Here is a 17,230-nt window from a genome sequence, read left to right as displayed (position 1 = left end):
GCTAAAAATTCCATACCAGAGGTCGAAAGGACCATTTATTTAAGAATACTAGGAGATCAAAAAGGAGAGTACTGATCCCCGTCTCCTCCCAGAAGTGCAGGAAAAGGTTTGGGAGTTGTAGAGAGGAGGTGGAGAAAAAATGTTTTAGAGATGGATCAGATAATCACAACTACATATAAACTCAGGTATAAAGGAACTTTGTGGCTACAACCCATATATACACTTCTTCCCAGCATAATGCGGGAACATGGACAACTTCAATTCATTAGATACAAATCTACTATAAATCATCAACCGCATAAATGTGTAACTATTTGTCATGTAGAAGAGACTTACAGACTACAAAAGAACAAAGGATGTTTTAACCCATCTAAACCTCTAAACAAAGTAAGGCCAATGCATAACTTCATTTGTTAATCGGCAATGTTGCAGAGCAGGAAAATCAAGAACGCGGAGCTGCCATCTGCTGCTTCTTTATCCTTTCCCCTTGTTTGACCATGCTGTTTCAGAAACATCATACTTAAATTCAGATGGATCTCAAATCTCAGTTCATTCAAGTTGTTGATACTAGCTTATGAATATATTGAAAATCAAATAAGGTTCTACCAGTATCAAAATTGGTCTGGCTACCTGGAACATAATCCAAAGATCTAAGACAAAATGAAATTTCATCACTTGAGATTATTGTGGAATCACCCATGCTGACTCATTCTTGGACAGCATATCATTCATTCAATCAACCCGCTCCAGTTTTATAAGATACATCTCTTTGACAATGACACATCACCATTATTTTTAATTATTGAACTAAGAACTACTGAAATAGGGGAAGAAACCGTCCACGGTACCCCTAACCCCTCTATCGTAGTTGAACCATCAGATCTTCTTGCTTCGGTAAAATTAACTTCACATATCGCTGTACTCCTTATTCTATATTCCCAAATGGCTGCCACAGACAAACCCACCACAAGTATATTTAACATTGGGTACTTCTGGCACAAGCTTTAAGCTCCACAACACGATATTAGTCAAGAGGATAAAGTAACTATATATAACAACATTGGAAATGCAAAAAAATCCCACATAAAAATTTATTAGAAGTCTGCTTTACCACTGTTGAGCCAAACCCGTATTTCTAAACGCAAAAACAGAAAGAAAAAGAACATGAATCGAATAGTAGTTTCCTATGGCCTTCACATGGCAAGGGATATATATTAAGGAGGAGCAATCATGGCTAAGAAAATAACAGATTGAAAACCAACTTCAGACGTGAAAGCTGCAATAGAGGAAGTAAAGAACTACTGAGTTTAAGTTCAGGAGGGTCTTCATGCAATACAAACACTAGCGCATTCACATATGCACTCAATGTCCTAGTTCTACGAGCTGCCATCAGCATCATAAATTGAAAAAAAAAAACCTTCCCATAATAAAACCACGCTTATATTAATACCTGATATCATGTGGGGTGATAAATATCCATTGGGAACCTTGCGCCAATGCAAAATCCACAAGGGTATCTAGGCTGATTTTCCTACTAACCGCATCCTACATATTTCAAACAAAAAAATATTTATAACAATCCATGCTACTCATCTTCTCAACATCCAGCCACGCCAAGTGAACCAGTCCAAAAATGAAAACAATAAATTATGAAAAATAACCAGGATTTACATTCGAGAAGACAAATTACCATGAATACATCAAATTCATCCATGGCCCGAAATGGGGCTTCCGTCATTCCATGAAGTGCGAGTGCAAAACATAATGTCGAAAAGGAACGCTCACCACCTAATTGTCAGACAATTGCGAACATCAGAGACCAGTCTTCAAGAGAATTAAGTCATGGTTGACTTCTCAAAATAGATAACTAAAAATCGTAAAGCATTCCCAAAGAAGAAAAGGAAAGACAACCTAGTTTGACGTCTACAAAAAAGATTGAAATCTTTAAAGCTTAGTTAGCATAATAATTTGTAACTAAGGAATCTGTACATTAGACTTTTTAACTACACAAATAAGCAGACAATATGCGCCATTGAGTTTGTGAAGGCAACAGAGAACCTGAAAGCCCTTTAGTATCACGAACACTGCTGCTTGAAGCGTCTTGGGGCATCTTTATCTAAAGAGAGAATATACAGCATCAACCGAGAGAGGAGTTAGATGTAACATGAACAAGTGAAAGCTATCCAGAAATCTTTGGTGCAGGCGGCAAGTTTCTTACCTCCACTGACAGCATCTGTTCTTCGTAACTAACTTTAATGTGCCCGCTAATCCCTTTTTTTCTCAAATGCCCATTAAATCTAAGGTTGCAAGGATTTATCAGTGTCTAAAAGTAAACAAAAATTGATAATAACAGCCTTTCCTAACAGGAAAAATAAATTGCAGGGACTGAAAAAATGTGATTTTGAAAAGGGAAGAGAGCAATTCATACTGCCAAGTCAGTTGGCGCTTTAAAAGGGTTGCGTTCCTTTCAAACTTTGTCCACCGTGAATGTAGGGATTTCTGGCAAGCCTACATTTAGCAATTGAAATATGAAAAGAATTCTTTGTACGTCAGGCCTGAATATAAAATTTCCCTTCTTAAAGGAAAAGGAAGAAAAAATAATTAGAGAAAAAATAAAATTTATGCATGACCATAAGAGGGATGGAGAGTACAAAAACTTTCTTAAAGGAAAGTCATGAGAAAAGTATAACTACATGAACATTGCACAATCATAAGTAGTCCTGAAGATGATGATTACTAGAATTATACTTTCTGAGATTCGAAATTGACCAAATAAAAGAAAATGAAACGAAAATTCAAGTATCTAAGACAATGTCAAGAAAAATAGCTAAACATTTCAGTCATCCTTCAAAATTTTAAAGTGAAATGGATTAATGCTAGGCTCAATACTGGGTTGGGCTCAAAAGCAGCCTACCCAGCATCACTACTCCCAGAACACAAGTAGGGTGAAGATTTTCCACTATCACAATTCACAAGAAAACAACAATTTTGTAAGAATTTATCTTCACAAGAAACTTCTCTTCCCAAGTTCCTTTCATGAAGAAATATTCTTCCATCAGTCACTTATGCAAATTATAGCACTCCCTTCTTTTTCCCTTTTACTCAGTGTCTTTAGACTCTTTACCCCTACTTTTGTTTCATTTCACCCAACCAAAGACAAATGAAAATGTAAATAAAGAACAAGAAATGGCAAAGAGCCCCTGTATCCTTGATTGGAGAAAGGAAAATAAACAAGTCTCCAAAACAAAGACAGCTAAACAATTAGTAGTGATGGCATAACCAACAATGCTAACAGTCATTCCTGAATTTTAAGCATGTACAGGTTCATTCTCCCAAAACAGCCACACCCCTAACCGACAGTATCCCTCCATATTCCCCATTTCCTCCTACCACTCAACATAATCAAAGAGACAGCTACTGCGAGCCGACCATTTATCATGAATGATAAGCATGGAGAAAATCAGTTGAAAAAAATAAAAAGAAAATAAAACTATGAAAACAAATTGATGAGAGAAAATGTTCCAGTAGATGGCAGTGAAATGCCATCTTACATGTTCAATACCAGTTGTTAGATTAAAAGGTTGAGAAGAATGACAATTGTGTATTATTAAGTCTGATCCAGTTAGGTTTACCAACAGTACGAAGCTAGTGATATACAGAAGCTAGGCACATACAGAACTTACATTCAACTTCTCTCGAAATGCATCGTAGGTTTTCTGTTTTCTTGAAATCTTCCGCTTTTTTTTCTCATACATCATCCTGAGGTCATCTATGGATTCAGAGTATCTACGAAAAAGGAAAGACAAAAAATGCTTACTATATTTGGTTATGGCACTTATTGATCCAAAATTAGAAGTGACTATGTCCATACCGTTGGCTCTCATGCTTAAGTCTCTGATTCAGTCTGTCTAACTGTGCACTGAGTTTCTCAGGGGTGCTCCCGTCCCAATCTCCCAGAGCTTCAATTTCACTTTCAGGAACAATAATAGAGGCCTTCCTGCTACTCTCCTGCAGTTTCATGGAAGTGTATAACACTAGTCTACAAATAATTTCATCTTGTATGTTTGAACTGATACTGTCATATGGAAGAAGGATTAGCCAAGCACAAAACTTTCAAATATTTAACATTTATGACCAATCGGCAGTACTAGTGGGGATTCTTCTTTTAGCTTCTTGCAATCAGCATTGCATGAACACAATGAATATTTTCATTGTTCTGAGAAGTGTGAGGATCTATAGAATATCAACAAGGGTTTCCTTGCAAATAGAAAATGATGTCAATAAATAAAGACTAACTACACCAGGACACAAAATGAATATAGCATTTGAACAAACTAAAAGATTTATTGCATAAGCAATGGTCTGGCTCAACTTTGGAAGTAAATTGAGAAAGTATGGGAGGGGCTGGGGGCTCGAAGAACAATTGAAATACTATACCAGGGCCCAGGCTAAATCAAAGTTTAAGATGTACCTCACGATCGTCCTGAAGTTTCTGATATTGTTCTTCTGCTCGTTTGATATCAGGTAGGACCTTGTTTCTCATTACATTTTCATAATGAGCTTTCTCCTGAGGTAAATTTCTTTTTATAACAAAAGTAAAAGATAACTTTGCAGTAATGCACTACAAGAAAGAGTTGGGATAAGAAGAGACAACCGCTTCTGCGGATTGTAGATCTTTCTCAATCTTCATTAGATCCTGCTCTGCTCCCTCAAAGGCACCAATTTCATCTTTTGCTAACTCTGAAATTGTATTTAGCAACAGGTGAGATCAACTGGAGGCTTATATCATTGGCCAAAATATTACATCTGAAATAACTGTTACAATACCACATAAATGCTCAAATGAAGATCTAAGATCTTTATTTTTTGCTATAGCTTCATTCATCCTCTCTTGGACATTGTCCAATAACAGTCTCATTTTCTGTATCTCCTCTTGGACTTTCTGAAATTACATAAGAAAAGATTGTTAACCAAAGAACTTCATCAAGCATAGAGGAACATTTGGTTTTAGTTAACAAGTATCAGGAGCAAACTGAAATTTCTTCATGAAGCTCATCAACAGTTGATGCTTGTGAAGCACTAGTTTGGACAGCATATACATTCTTCACATCCCGTAGTGCCATGTTCTTAGTAGACAAGCTGTGTTCTGCATCCATGCGCCTCCTCTTTACCACCCAGGAAATGAATGTATGCATTAGTGAAGAACGGCATACATAAGCTAATTGAAATGGAATGAAAACTCGAAATCCGCATGGCATGCCACATCAACATTTTGCTTTGTGTACAATTTAGACTATGACAAAATTACATAGCTCAACACGAGATGACATCCAAAAATATTGAACCATTAACATCATGACAAGATTTAGAGACTATGCTAGCAAAAGCCTTCCAACATAATTTACAACCTCATAAGTTCATTAGATAAGGAACAAGAAAAAAGCAGTCCACGAATTATATGCCACCAGATCCAATGTAATGTCACTCAAAATCAGCATTGTCAAATAAGTTTTTTTAAAAAATTTATAGCTCCTTCTGGCAGTACATTTAAATGAAGGAGATCTCCTTTCCCAAAAGTTTGAGCCATTTTCAAGGTCGTGTATTCATACTCTTAAAATCTTATCGTAAGGAGAGGTTCCAATTGTAGAGTCTATTCAATAATCAAGCCAAAAAAATAACAATAACAGGACAGCAGTGTATTAAGCAAACAAGAGCAGCCTAGTGGCAAGAGAAGGGATCATGAGATCCATAAAAATCGGAGGTATTGGGTTGAAACCCCCTGGTGCAACTAGGATTTAACTGATATTGATGGTTTACGAGTGACAGTCAATGTCCATGGTTTTCTATACATGGGTAGATCCAGCACCACCCTACCTTCATTCCATGCTCTTGAAAATTTTAAAAAGAAAACATGTTTTGCAATCTGCTTCATTGATAGGTACTAGGTAGATTTCAGCAAGTTGAGCAGCGCCTTGTTGTATCATGTGTTTATACTTTGATGTCCTAGTGTAAGCAATATAGAAATGAAGGATAAGGGGTTTGTTGAGATGCAAACTCAAACCAATGCATTATTTGCCTTCAGGCTTCAACCTATTATGAAAGTCAATGCATCATGCCGAAACTACTATGATATGTACAAGAGCACAGTTAACACAACAGGATAACATATTGAAGTATAAAAACAGCATATAACTATAAAATCAAACCCAAGTCACCCAGTTACAGCTGAGCAAGGCTTGTTAAGCCAAATAAGCTTTGACAGTAAGCCTGGGCTCTGCATTTGTCAAGATGGTTCAGTTAATGCACAAAAAAGCTATGGCATGGTTTACAACTAGCTTGAATTGAAGCAAATGAAAATAGGAGGCCGACATCACAAATGTAGGGCTCAACTAATGCTTGCCAAAGAAACTTGACAGAAATTGTGGGTTCATCTGAATCTCAAAAAATCATACAAGTTGCATTTGTCAGAAAACACACCCGTAAGATTACTAATGTAGAGGAATTTGTAAGCTAAGTGTGAAAAGATAATCATAAATCATTGGAAAAACAGTTAAAACTGGCACTCAAAAATTCATAAATAAATGCGCTCCAAAGTCACAACACCTTGACAGTATGGAGAGTATCTTTAAGACCCTGAAGCTTTTCCTCTGCGTCCTTTCTCCTCTTCCTGCACTGTTTAGCTTCTTCTTCCACACCAAATGCATCCCTTTCAAGATCCTTAATTTGGTCATCAAAAGAGCCACAAAGACGAGCATTTCTTTGCTTCCTATTTGGAGGAAGAATTGTCTGGACTGAACCTCGGAAAAACCTAGGAGTACGATTCCATAAGTAACTGATAACTAGATTTTACAAGCACAAAGAGGGGAAGTGATTCCACGATAAATATAGCGACTGCAGCATAGGAAAACTAACATAAAATTAGTAACACAACAATGGAAATGGGCCATCCATTTGATATTAATTGACACCTTAATGGTACAACTGAAATTTCAAGTGAACTTCAGTATACCAGATCAAGAATGAAAATATGTATAAGCTCCTCATCATTTAAAGAATGAAAACAGCAACCATGGTCCATACAACTATCATGACATCAATGCAGCCCATCAAAACTCTATGTCTCCAATTGCCAAAGTGCTACAGTGACAACACAAAAAACATAAAGTACAAGAGCCAACCCTTATTACTCTTTGCTTGCTACAAATTTCTACAAGAGTTCTCCTAAAACCTCAGGGACAGATGCTAACCCTTCTTAACCCAGGCAGAGGAGAAACGTTAAAATACCTCTCTGAACATGATAACTATTATTCTAATTCTCCACCAGTAAAGCAGAACTCCGTATAATTCAACATGCATCCAAACAACTAAATATTATCCATTTCACTGGAGCAGTCCAGTTGTCAATTTTAGCCAACCATAGCCATTAATAATATGTTGATCAGTACAACCAAATGAAGAAAATTAAGGTTCATGTTAACGCATAAAATTTAATTTCTTACATTTTGTAACCATCTAAAGTGTACACCTCCTTCAGATTAAAGACCCTTTGGTCAAAAGTAACCGCTTTTCCAACATCATAATCTCTAACAAGCACTTGCCTCTCAGCATGTCCCTACAAATATCAGCAAAGTTGTAAGAAATTTAGGAGTATAAACAGCATTCTTCCGAGGCATGAATACACCATTGAGGTAAACTATACATGAAACAAAAATCAGCATTAGTCAAGTGCAAAATAAGTCACAATAAAACAAATTACCATATCCACCAAAACATTCATTACAGTATCATTGTCAGAATCTATAACAGAGAGTGTAGTAGGGTGCTGGGTTTGAGGAAGCATGTTAGGTGGTATATTCAACCTACACCAGAAATGCAGAGAACGATATTAGAAGAAAAGTAAAACCAAAAATAAGCCAACCATGTCATTGAAAAAAATTTCATGGAAAGTAACAAGAAGCAAAACATCATACAAAGAGAAAATTACCAACCTTGCTCTTGAGAAGTCATGTATAATAATCTGAAGATAATTGTAATTGGCTTCCCTGGCACATTTTCTCAGAATGAGAGAATCGGTATGATTGGTAACAATGAAAGCATTGAGCAGATTTCCTATTGCAGCTTCAACTGCACGAGCCCATGTATCACCATTTACCAAAGTCTGCTCATGACCAATACATTTTTTGTCAACAAAACCCTCATTTATGTTAATTATTTCATGAATAAGGCTTTGATGATTGTATAAAGAACATATTGCAGGTCGGGGATTTAGAGAACAAAGAAGAAATCAAAAGTGACATTCAAGTTCAAGAGATTGTCAAGCAAGGCAACTCGAGTGTTGTAAATGTTGATAACAATCCTCCTGAAAACCAGATTCATCCACGATTTATGTAGAGCTGGAAGACATAATGGTTTGTAAAAGTTTAGTCTACTATTTGGCTCCTTTTCCATTACTTACAGAATGAGGTTAAGCAAGCTTATATGACGGCACAAGTTGATCCAAACTTATGTCCGTGCCATCATGGGGTAGGTAGCTCACTAATTATTGGACTTACTGAAAAGGAAATCATAATGTAGATGAAGATTTACTCATAGATATATTGATCTTATGTTTTATAGATGATTGTAAATGGGTAGCGCCCTCTTGGTGCCCCATATCAATTAATACAAAAACTCTTTGTTCCAAAATGTTATTAGGCCTTCACTTAAGACTTTGAAACCACAGTTTTTCCAGAACACCATAAGCTATCAGAAAGAAAACAAAATTCCCAATCAAGAAGAAACAAAATACAGAAGATTACACCAGAACCAGCACATATCTGAAATAAGTAATATTCCAATTTATAACACCATATTCACCTAGTTTAACTAGATCACGATGCACAAAGAAGTCACTTAGCAACGCCAAATTAGTCACTTGCATTTTTGCCCCAAAAAGGCCAGAACTAATATGGTATGGAGGTGGAAAAGGATCCCTCCAAAAGTTGTAGAAGAACACATAAAAATCAGTCTCACAAATCTTACAATCAAATAAATAAAATACCAGGAAACTTCATTAATTAAACACTCCCTAACCAGTCTTCCATATTTGAGGGGCAAAGAAATACTACAAACACTCGTTTACAACATCTTTAATTGCCTAAAAGAGGAAGATGAAATCAGAATGGAACAATAATTACATTCATGATAATGCATCCATGTTTAAACTCTCAAAAATGGTTTTGCAACTCACCAAGTGGACACCAATTGGACCTATTGGTGGCCTTTTGAACTTGTGTTGATGTCTCTCAATGCTGCGCAAGAGAGAAATTACTCTGTCTCCCCCAAAGGCTGTAACCTGCCAAGAAAACCATAGTCATGGTTCAAGAATGTAACTATTGTTGAAAAATGTCCAAAATAGAAATAGCATATGCATTCTAGTACGAAGTTAGAAAATGACAGAATGAACCGCGGGTCTGATATATGCTTGTAAGAGTTGGACAAACCTTGTTAGTCCGATGTTGCCGAAGCTCAGTGATACTAAATTTAAGCTCACGATGCTTTTTCTCATACTCTTGCATCTGAAGCCCAAAGTTTTAAATTCACAGCTTAATAATGCGTTCAGGGACAAACTGTCACATTAATCAATGCATGGCATAATCTAATATCAAACCAAGTAGACCAAATACAAGGCCTCAACGAGAAGTACAATATGGGGATGCAGAACGAACACACTACAGTTCCCAATTTAGCCACTAATAATGATGCAGAAGCAGATTTCAGCTTCACCAAAACCAAGTAAACTTTGTTATGCAATTAGGTTAGAGTATATGATGCAGTAAACTGTAATCCAAATCAATGAAGTCAAACTATGTACACATCTTTTGCTTCATAAATTCAACCAACTAACAAATGGCACATAAAAACTAATACCTCAATGAAGAAAAGGTTTAAAATGAGACAACTATCACAATCAAGTACAGAAATTAATAGAAAATTCAATTAGAAAACAACGTAAACAATTGATAAGAAAAATTAGAGGAGCACGAAGTGATTAACATAACTAATAGAAGGAGAACAAAAGCTGCGATATTAAACTCGGTTGCATGTTCCTCATGCTCAAGGTATCTAATTTACATCAAACATCATAATACCTCTTCTTCAATCTTTTTTATTTCGATCATTCCAACTGATAGTCTTTCAGACAAGGCACTCTCTTCTTCCTTGAACCTGACATTTTATTAAGTTTAAATGAGATCTGCAAATCTACCTCCATATACGGGGAGAGAGAGAGAGAGAGGGTGAGGGAGGGTGCTTAACCTTAAAAGTGTTGAATTTATAGTATCAACTTCGCGTTGGAGTGCCTTCAGCGTTTCCTCTATCTCGATTTCTTCAGCCTGTGGTGTTTGTCAAAGCTCATATTCAAGAAACCCAAGAAGTGATAACTCCATTTACATTCATTTACACAACATTCTGGATGAGTGGAATCCGCGTATAGAATAGGTGTGAAACTATTAGCTCATAGGAGCAGAAATTGTCATTTGCTACAACTTCTTTCCCACAGATTTCCCCTGGGGATTGTTTTCATCATTTTTTCATGCACTGAGATAACCATTAATACCAACATAAGAATCCCCTTTACATGACATGTCACAATTAACTCAACATACCACACTTTCCACCAAGGAAGGTTAAAGCAAAGCAAGAAAAAGAAAACTGGAAAATGTTTATTGTTGCATGATATAGTATGGGTATGATAAATTTGACCATCAATTATGAAAAAAGATACTTGAAGGTATACAAAATACCTGTGTATTTTTAACATGTTGTTCTTGAAGATCCTGGACTTGACGTTCAAGCAACCTTAAACGCCTCACCATGTTCTGGATTGTTTTATTTTTCCGGCCATGCTCTTCTTCCAGCTGAAGTTGCTCTTTTTTTGCCTGCGGAATAGTAATGCAAGAAGAGAATCAAACTACAAGATGATAGAGTCACTAGCTTATAAATAAGTATAACAGCTGGAAAAAAAAAATCGAACAAGCTTATATATACAATGGTACATCTGGTTGTGAGTTAGAACATTAACTTAAAAGGAGAATAGGCAAACATAGAAAAACAAAACTGTCTCACGTGGACAAAGTTTTTCTGGGAATTTACACTCTTAGCGGGGCAAGAAACTATTGGCACGTATTTGCAGAACAGAATTCAACCGTAACTCAATCTAGAACTAGTCTAACTAAGTTCAGATACATTACTTCGTTTTTAATGTTTTCCAACACTTGTCTCAACAAATTTGCAGCAGAAACAGGAAACCAGGAAGAAAGAGGCTACCAAAATAATGGATCAACCCCAATCTTATATTAGCACGATGGAATTTCATTTTTCTGACATTCACTGCTCTCCTGAAAAGTAACAGTACAGTGTTTTGTATTAGCACTCCTTGCACTGAAAACCCAAACTTTATACATACCAAGGAAATAGTCTGCTGCAACTCATCTTTCTTTCTCCTCACTTCCGATGTCTTTTGCATCATGACTTCAATTTGTGCTTTCTTTTTAGTGAAGCGGTCCTTTAATGTCTCCACTTTTTCCTGCAAAGTGCTCATTTAGAAAATTCAACATCAGGCAATCTCTGCAACAAATAATCCACAAGTCAAGGAACCTCAAGTAAATATTGAAAAATAGTACGTGAAACAAAATGTTTGGCATCCATTTAAACAGAAAGTTACATTCAATTTTGATATTTCTACCCAGCAACAATTTGAAACCATTATGGCACTGAATTTCTCTATTACAATGCTAGGATAACACTTTAAGATTTTGATCTTGTCTGTTGCTTTGATCACTACCTTTTGTATAAACTTTGCAGCTAATCTAAACTAGTTTAGATTATAATAAAAGACAAAAGGTTAGCCCAAAACCAAAAGAAAAGGAAAATCACATGCCTGAAAAGACTAAGTTACAATTGTACATTTTACACACTTATATCATAATAGCAATGAAAATAGATATTCCAAAGCATCAACAGCATGTTTTAAAAAGTGATTGAATGTAGGTTTGTGTTGGAGATAAAATAATCAGTTTTCTTACAAATCAAGGAAAAAGAAGTGAATACAGTTATTATTTTTCTTATAGATAGTGCATTCAAGGCAAAAGACATGTGCGACATAAATAGGGAAATTGATGCAGTCCAGGATGGTTGAACTGAGATCCAATACTTATTAAAAAAAGAATTTAATGAGTTCAGGGAGACAATTAATTAGTTGCGAGCTCCATTTAAAACAATAATCCATTATTAGATGCACTTAGAAAAAACCACAGTAAGCACTTCAAATTTTAATTCTTTCCAGTAAACAAAACGGATGACTCTGCCTTCAGACTAGAGCTCTCTATGAAGTATAAACTGAGCGGTGAAATAGAGCTAAAACTAGAATATAAATCGCCCCACGTCAAAATATTTATTACTCACTAATTCCTTGTCAATTTTTTCTTGGCAGGTGGGTATACGATCTTTAAAGCTTGTGGTCTTTAAAGAATGTTCCTGCAGCTGCTTATCTATGTCATACACCCATGACCAAGCAAGTTTTTTCTTCAACTGCTGTGCCTGCTGTCTTATTTCTTCGACATGCTCCATGTTTTTTATTTTCCCCTGGAGCTCACCAAGTTCCTTCTGTATGGGTCTTATCGAAGTCTCCATTTCATCAACAAGTGCACTTGCAGAACTCAAGCTCTCATGTATACGTTGTAGAAGATCATTGACTTGCTGTAGAAGCGTTGCCTTGTAAAAGAACTGAACAACAAGTAGTCGGTATAGCAGCCATATTGTCTTTTATTTACTTCCATATCACAGATGAACAGAAAAAGAATACCTTGAATTTATCTTTGTTATTTCCAGAATGCAAAAACTCCCTGCTTTTGTCTTGACTCATTATAACACACGGATTCTCGACGTCAATCTACCCAGTATAAGGCGGATCATATTAAACAATGACAGAGAGGGATTATAGTTTCAAGAGAACTCCAAACTAATAACATTTAAAGCCAGTGAAGAAACAAAATTACAACAATTGTCTACTGAGTAAAAGAAAAGTAAAAAGATTAGAAAAAAAAAGGAACCTCGTATCCTCCAAGAAGCTTGCCAAGACATGAAGGGGAAGAGCAGAGGATAGAGAGAGAAGGATAACACAATATGGTCATCTGTAGACATTTACAGCTGTACCTCCAGAGGTCACATCAAATTCCAATCACTTCGGTTTTCTATTCTTCTCTACAATCCTAGATCTCAACATCCTTTGCTCAATATCAAGTATGAATGGCGGCAAATGGTTTCTGAAGGTTATTTTGGCCAGATTTCAATTATGTGAACTAAGATAAGATTAAAATATATGTTCTTTGATATTCAAGTAACTTTGCAATATAATATAAGAAAAGAGGAACAGAAGAGTTTTACAAATTTCTAGAGACCGCCCAAACCTTACATACTTTTTGGGGAATGATACAAACTTATCAATGAAAGAGGACATACCAAGTTATCAGGCAGGACAAGGCACCTGAGAAGACATTTAGACAGTATTCTAATGCTAAGGGAAAGGATATTGCAAGGCACCCTGCGCAAAGCACATTACCACCATGCCATGACTTGAATTATTGATGATGCACCTTCATAAGGATGTTTTGTTGCTAACAACAGGGAACATTCACAAAGTATTCAATATCCACACGTATCAGTTATTAGTTCATAAGTGGACAACCCTTAACCCACTAGAATTGTACATATACATACATATTTAATAATAGTATACAACCATACATGAGCAAGATAGTAACTTGCCCAGCCCGCATTTACAGTTTCCAGCTTTGTGAAAAAAAACAATTGGCTTCCAAACTTCCATCCAAATCCCAGCGCCACAAGCCTCAAAGCATGCATAAGCAACCAGAAAACCATTTAACACTCTGATTTGACAGGCAGGCTGTGTCTCAAGCACATGTCCAAATTCTTGGACAAGGTGTAACATTTTACTCACAACCAAACCAAGGATTGAAGAGCTAACAGATTACAGCAGCAAAATCAGTTTTCTTAACTAGAAAGTAACAACTCAATGCCCTAATCCCATCAGTTAAGTTTATAAAATAAACTAAAAAAGAAAGAGAATAAGTCTGAACGAATACCTTGAAAACAACCATCTAGTTAAACTTTTAGACTACTAAACAAACATAGATGTACAGTTTTAAAAATAAAGATAATGATAGAGGCTTGAATAAACAGGTCATCAATCAATACATCATGCCACAAAATTTAAAGCAAGCACAACTTCTACTCAACAGACTATTTAAAAAATAACAATTTATCTTTCTAGTAGTGCATAGAGTATGAGTATTGCATCTAGTTCAAAGGTGAAAGAATAGGAGTATTGCATCTAGTTTTAAGGTAAAAGGTAAACAACTCCCATGCACAAGGATTTCACAATGGGCGGGGTCGGGGACCGGCTGGAGACGTTATCCCCATATAATATTTGTAGAGGTTGTTTCCAGGAATTGAACCTATAACATCTAGGTGCACCCATGCAAGACTTCTTAAATTTTAATAGGAGTATTATGGACTAATAATAATTGATTGCCAGATCTTTTACGGATTAGGATTCTTTGTTAAACAGCATTTTCTAAATAGAAACACACTTCCAACAATGTATAAAAAAACATGTAATAAATAAGATGAAATTATTATGACATTAAAATTTTGAACTATCAATCTTTTGTTAAAAAATGTACGAGAAAATGATAAAATATCTAGGTTATACAATCGAACTTCACCTAGCCATTGCCATTCGAGCACTAAATCGACCCCAAACATCTTCTGATGTGATAAACAGTATGAAAGAAAAAAAAGTTGAAAAGGCATAACACTCACGTTAAAGTGCTCTACAAGCTCACGGAGCTCTCCTCTCCGACCGGCAACCTTTTTTCCTGTCAAATACTCAAATACATTACCAAAATGGAAAGTAATCATTAATTGCTCATATGTTCAACTTCCAATGTCCCTCAAAATTAGTCCACAAAAGAAAATTGTAATTTCTTTTGAAGATGGAAAATCATTCATCAAATTGTAATAATAATCAAACTTTCTAACTAAGGATCAAACATTCAGTAACCAGTTCATCACTTTCAGTAACATCCCAGTTTGCAGAATCATAATGTCGACCATGGATCAAATCTTCATCTATTTTAATACTGACACAAACATACACCAGTAAAACAGATATGTTCAACCACCAACTTGAAAAACAAAATAAAAATGAATAAATCTCACAAGAGCTTCCCAAATCCTGTCAGTTGAAAAGAATTTTATAATAGATTCACATATTAAAGTTGTCCAGTAACCATGAAGAACAGAAGTTCTCCAATAAAAATTAGAAGAAAAGGTATCAACATTTCAAAAATAATACCAACAAATCATTTCAACCTTGATAATCCTTTAGAACAGTTGTGCTGGTAGATTCAGTTATCCTGCGTTCAATAATTATGACGTCACCATAGATTTCACGCTTAAAAGCATCCTCCCCTTGATTTTTTATTTCCACGTGCACAACAGCGTAGCTGCAAACAAAATACGAACACATCTAAAAACTAGAGAGAACATTGAGATGTAAAGCTAGGTAGTCAAAAAAAATTCATAAAATTCAAACAACTATCATCATCATTCAATCAGCTATCATCTCAAACACAATATCGTGACATGGTTGAAGTATCTCTCACAGTAGACTTGAAAGGTTCTTTTCTTCATACTGCAATGACAATTATTCTTTTTGGTGAGATCTCGCAAAAAAAAAATATACAGATTATTACATTAAAATACATTCACAATAGGAGGAGCCCTGGCTGGCACAGTGGTGAGTTGCTCTATGTAATCTTGTTGCCATTATTAAAATCATGGAAAAAGTGTCTCCTTGTTACGGATATAAGTTGCATCAAGCCCATAATAGCAGGCGCTGTCTACGCTGGGTTCAACTTTAAAAATATCAATTATTTATTGCATGGTGCCTTGTAATTCCTCTTAACATGTAACAGATACCAAGCGAACTCTCAAGAAAATAGGGGGCTTTACAAAGCAGAAGAGACGAAGGAAAATTTTCCCTAGTGCCCACCACCCTCTCCAAAATACCATTGGATAGAAGAACCAAAACCTAAATTAATACCAACAAGAACCTTCAATCATGGAAACCAGGAAATCAATGGGTTTATTTTTCAGCTAAGTTTTCATATACCTGAGATGTGGTTCTTATCGTCACTTGAACTCTCAAGTTGTACTGGCAGCTAAAATCTTTGTATGCCATGAAAATATAAAAATAAAATAGATAAAAAAATAAACCTGCAACCAGTTTTTATAAAATCCTTCAGCGTAGATGCCCTATCAGTAGCTTTAGCGCGGGAGCCAAAGGCAACACAGAGAGCAGTAAGTATTGCACTCTTGCCACCTGAAAACATGTCACATGAAATTATCCGTCAATTTGACATATTCAACCCAAATTTCATGCAGGCATTATGAACACGCATCATACATAAAATAATCGATCCAAACAATACGAAGCGTGCAAAACCTGACCAATAACGCAAACGAATTTCAATATAAACTCCACCAACATACGAATCTGATAAAGTGTATAAGAGAAATAAAAGAGTGAAGACATACTTCCATTCTGGCCAGTGACGAAATTGACCCACTCGCCCAGCTCGATCTGGAGGTTACTGTGACACATAAAATTCTCCAATCGGATTCTAAGAATAATGCCCCCTTCGGACCGCTGTGGGTAAATGGAGTAATTGGAGAAAACCCTAGAATCGCCCATGGCGGAATTAGGGTTTCTTTCCTCAATTAGAGAGCTTCGAAACGAAGAAAAACAGACCCAAAGAGATTTATGACTGAAAAGACAGTGATCCTAAAACAATTAGTCTGGCGGGAAGGGGAAGTGGGCTATGCGACTGCGAGTACGAGTAGCTGGACTCAAGGTTTTGAAAACCGGACCGGACCGGCCGGTCGGACCGGTCCAACCGGTGACCGGCCACTTGTCAGGTCCGGTTGAGGTGCCAGAATCGGTAATTGATGAACCGGGATATTTCCGGTTGAACCGGCCGGTTCTTCGGTTGAATCGGTCAGAACCGAGCCGATTTTGATCGGTTCGCTCATTTATTAAAGTTAATAAAATATTTTTGAAATTTTGTTATTTATAGGGTTTGAACTCATGACCTTTTGTTCATTA

At 36.1% G+C, this 17,230-nt stretch overlaps 1 protein-coding gene across 2 annotated transcripts; it reads right to left on the bottom strand.

The window, feature by feature from the left end:
• Positions 1-155: 155 nt before the first annotated feature.
• On the bottom strand, positions 156-16,931 carry LOC119984204 (structural maintenance of chromosomes protein 6B-like). 2 transcript variants are annotated; one of them, XM_038828040.1, is made up of 28 exons: positions 16,663-16,931; positions 16,342-16,447; positions 15,436-15,569; positions 14,884-14,939; positions 12,845-12,931; positions 12,445-12,765; positions 11,447-11,566; positions 10,785-10,919; positions 10,297-10,373; positions 10,131-10,206; positions 9,483-9,557; positions 9,230-9,334; positions 7,989-8,158; positions 7,757-7,859; positions 7,500-7,612; positions 6,604-6,808; positions 5,034-5,165; positions 4,828-4,942; positions 4,655-4,740; positions 4,472-4,567; positions 3,872-4,008; positions 3,684-3,786; positions 2,429-2,508; positions 2,219-2,297; positions 2,059-2,116; positions 1,691-1,788; positions 1,451-1,545; positions 156-500 (listed from the first exon to the last, which is right to left on the bottom strand). In XM_038828040.1, the coding sequence occupies exons 1-28, from the start codon at positions 16,817-16,819 to the stop codon at positions 443-445; spliced, it is 3,177 nt and encodes a 1,058-aa protein (XP_038683968.1). In that variant the 5' UTR covers positions 16,820-16,931; the 3' UTR covers positions 156-442. The 2 variants fall into 2 exon arrangements, with proteins under 2 accessions (XP_038683968.1, XP_038683969.1); XM_038828041.1 differs by lacking the exons at positions 14,884-14,939; positions 15,436-15,569; positions 16,342-16,447; positions 16,663-16,931 and adding an exon at positions 13,099-13,989.
• Between the last annotated feature and the right edge of the window lie 299 nt (positions 16,932-17,230).

The sequence above is a fragment of the Tripterygium wilfordii genome, chromosome 18, assembly GCF_013401445.1.
Source record: "Tripterygium wilfordii isolate XIE 37 chromosome 18, ASM1340144v1, whole genome shotgun sequence".
Lineage (NCBI taxonomy): Eukaryota > Viridiplantae > Streptophyta > Magnoliopsida > Celastrales > Celastraceae > Tripterygium > Tripterygium wilfordii.
This window is presented reverse-complemented; position numbering and strand designations above follow the sequence as displayed.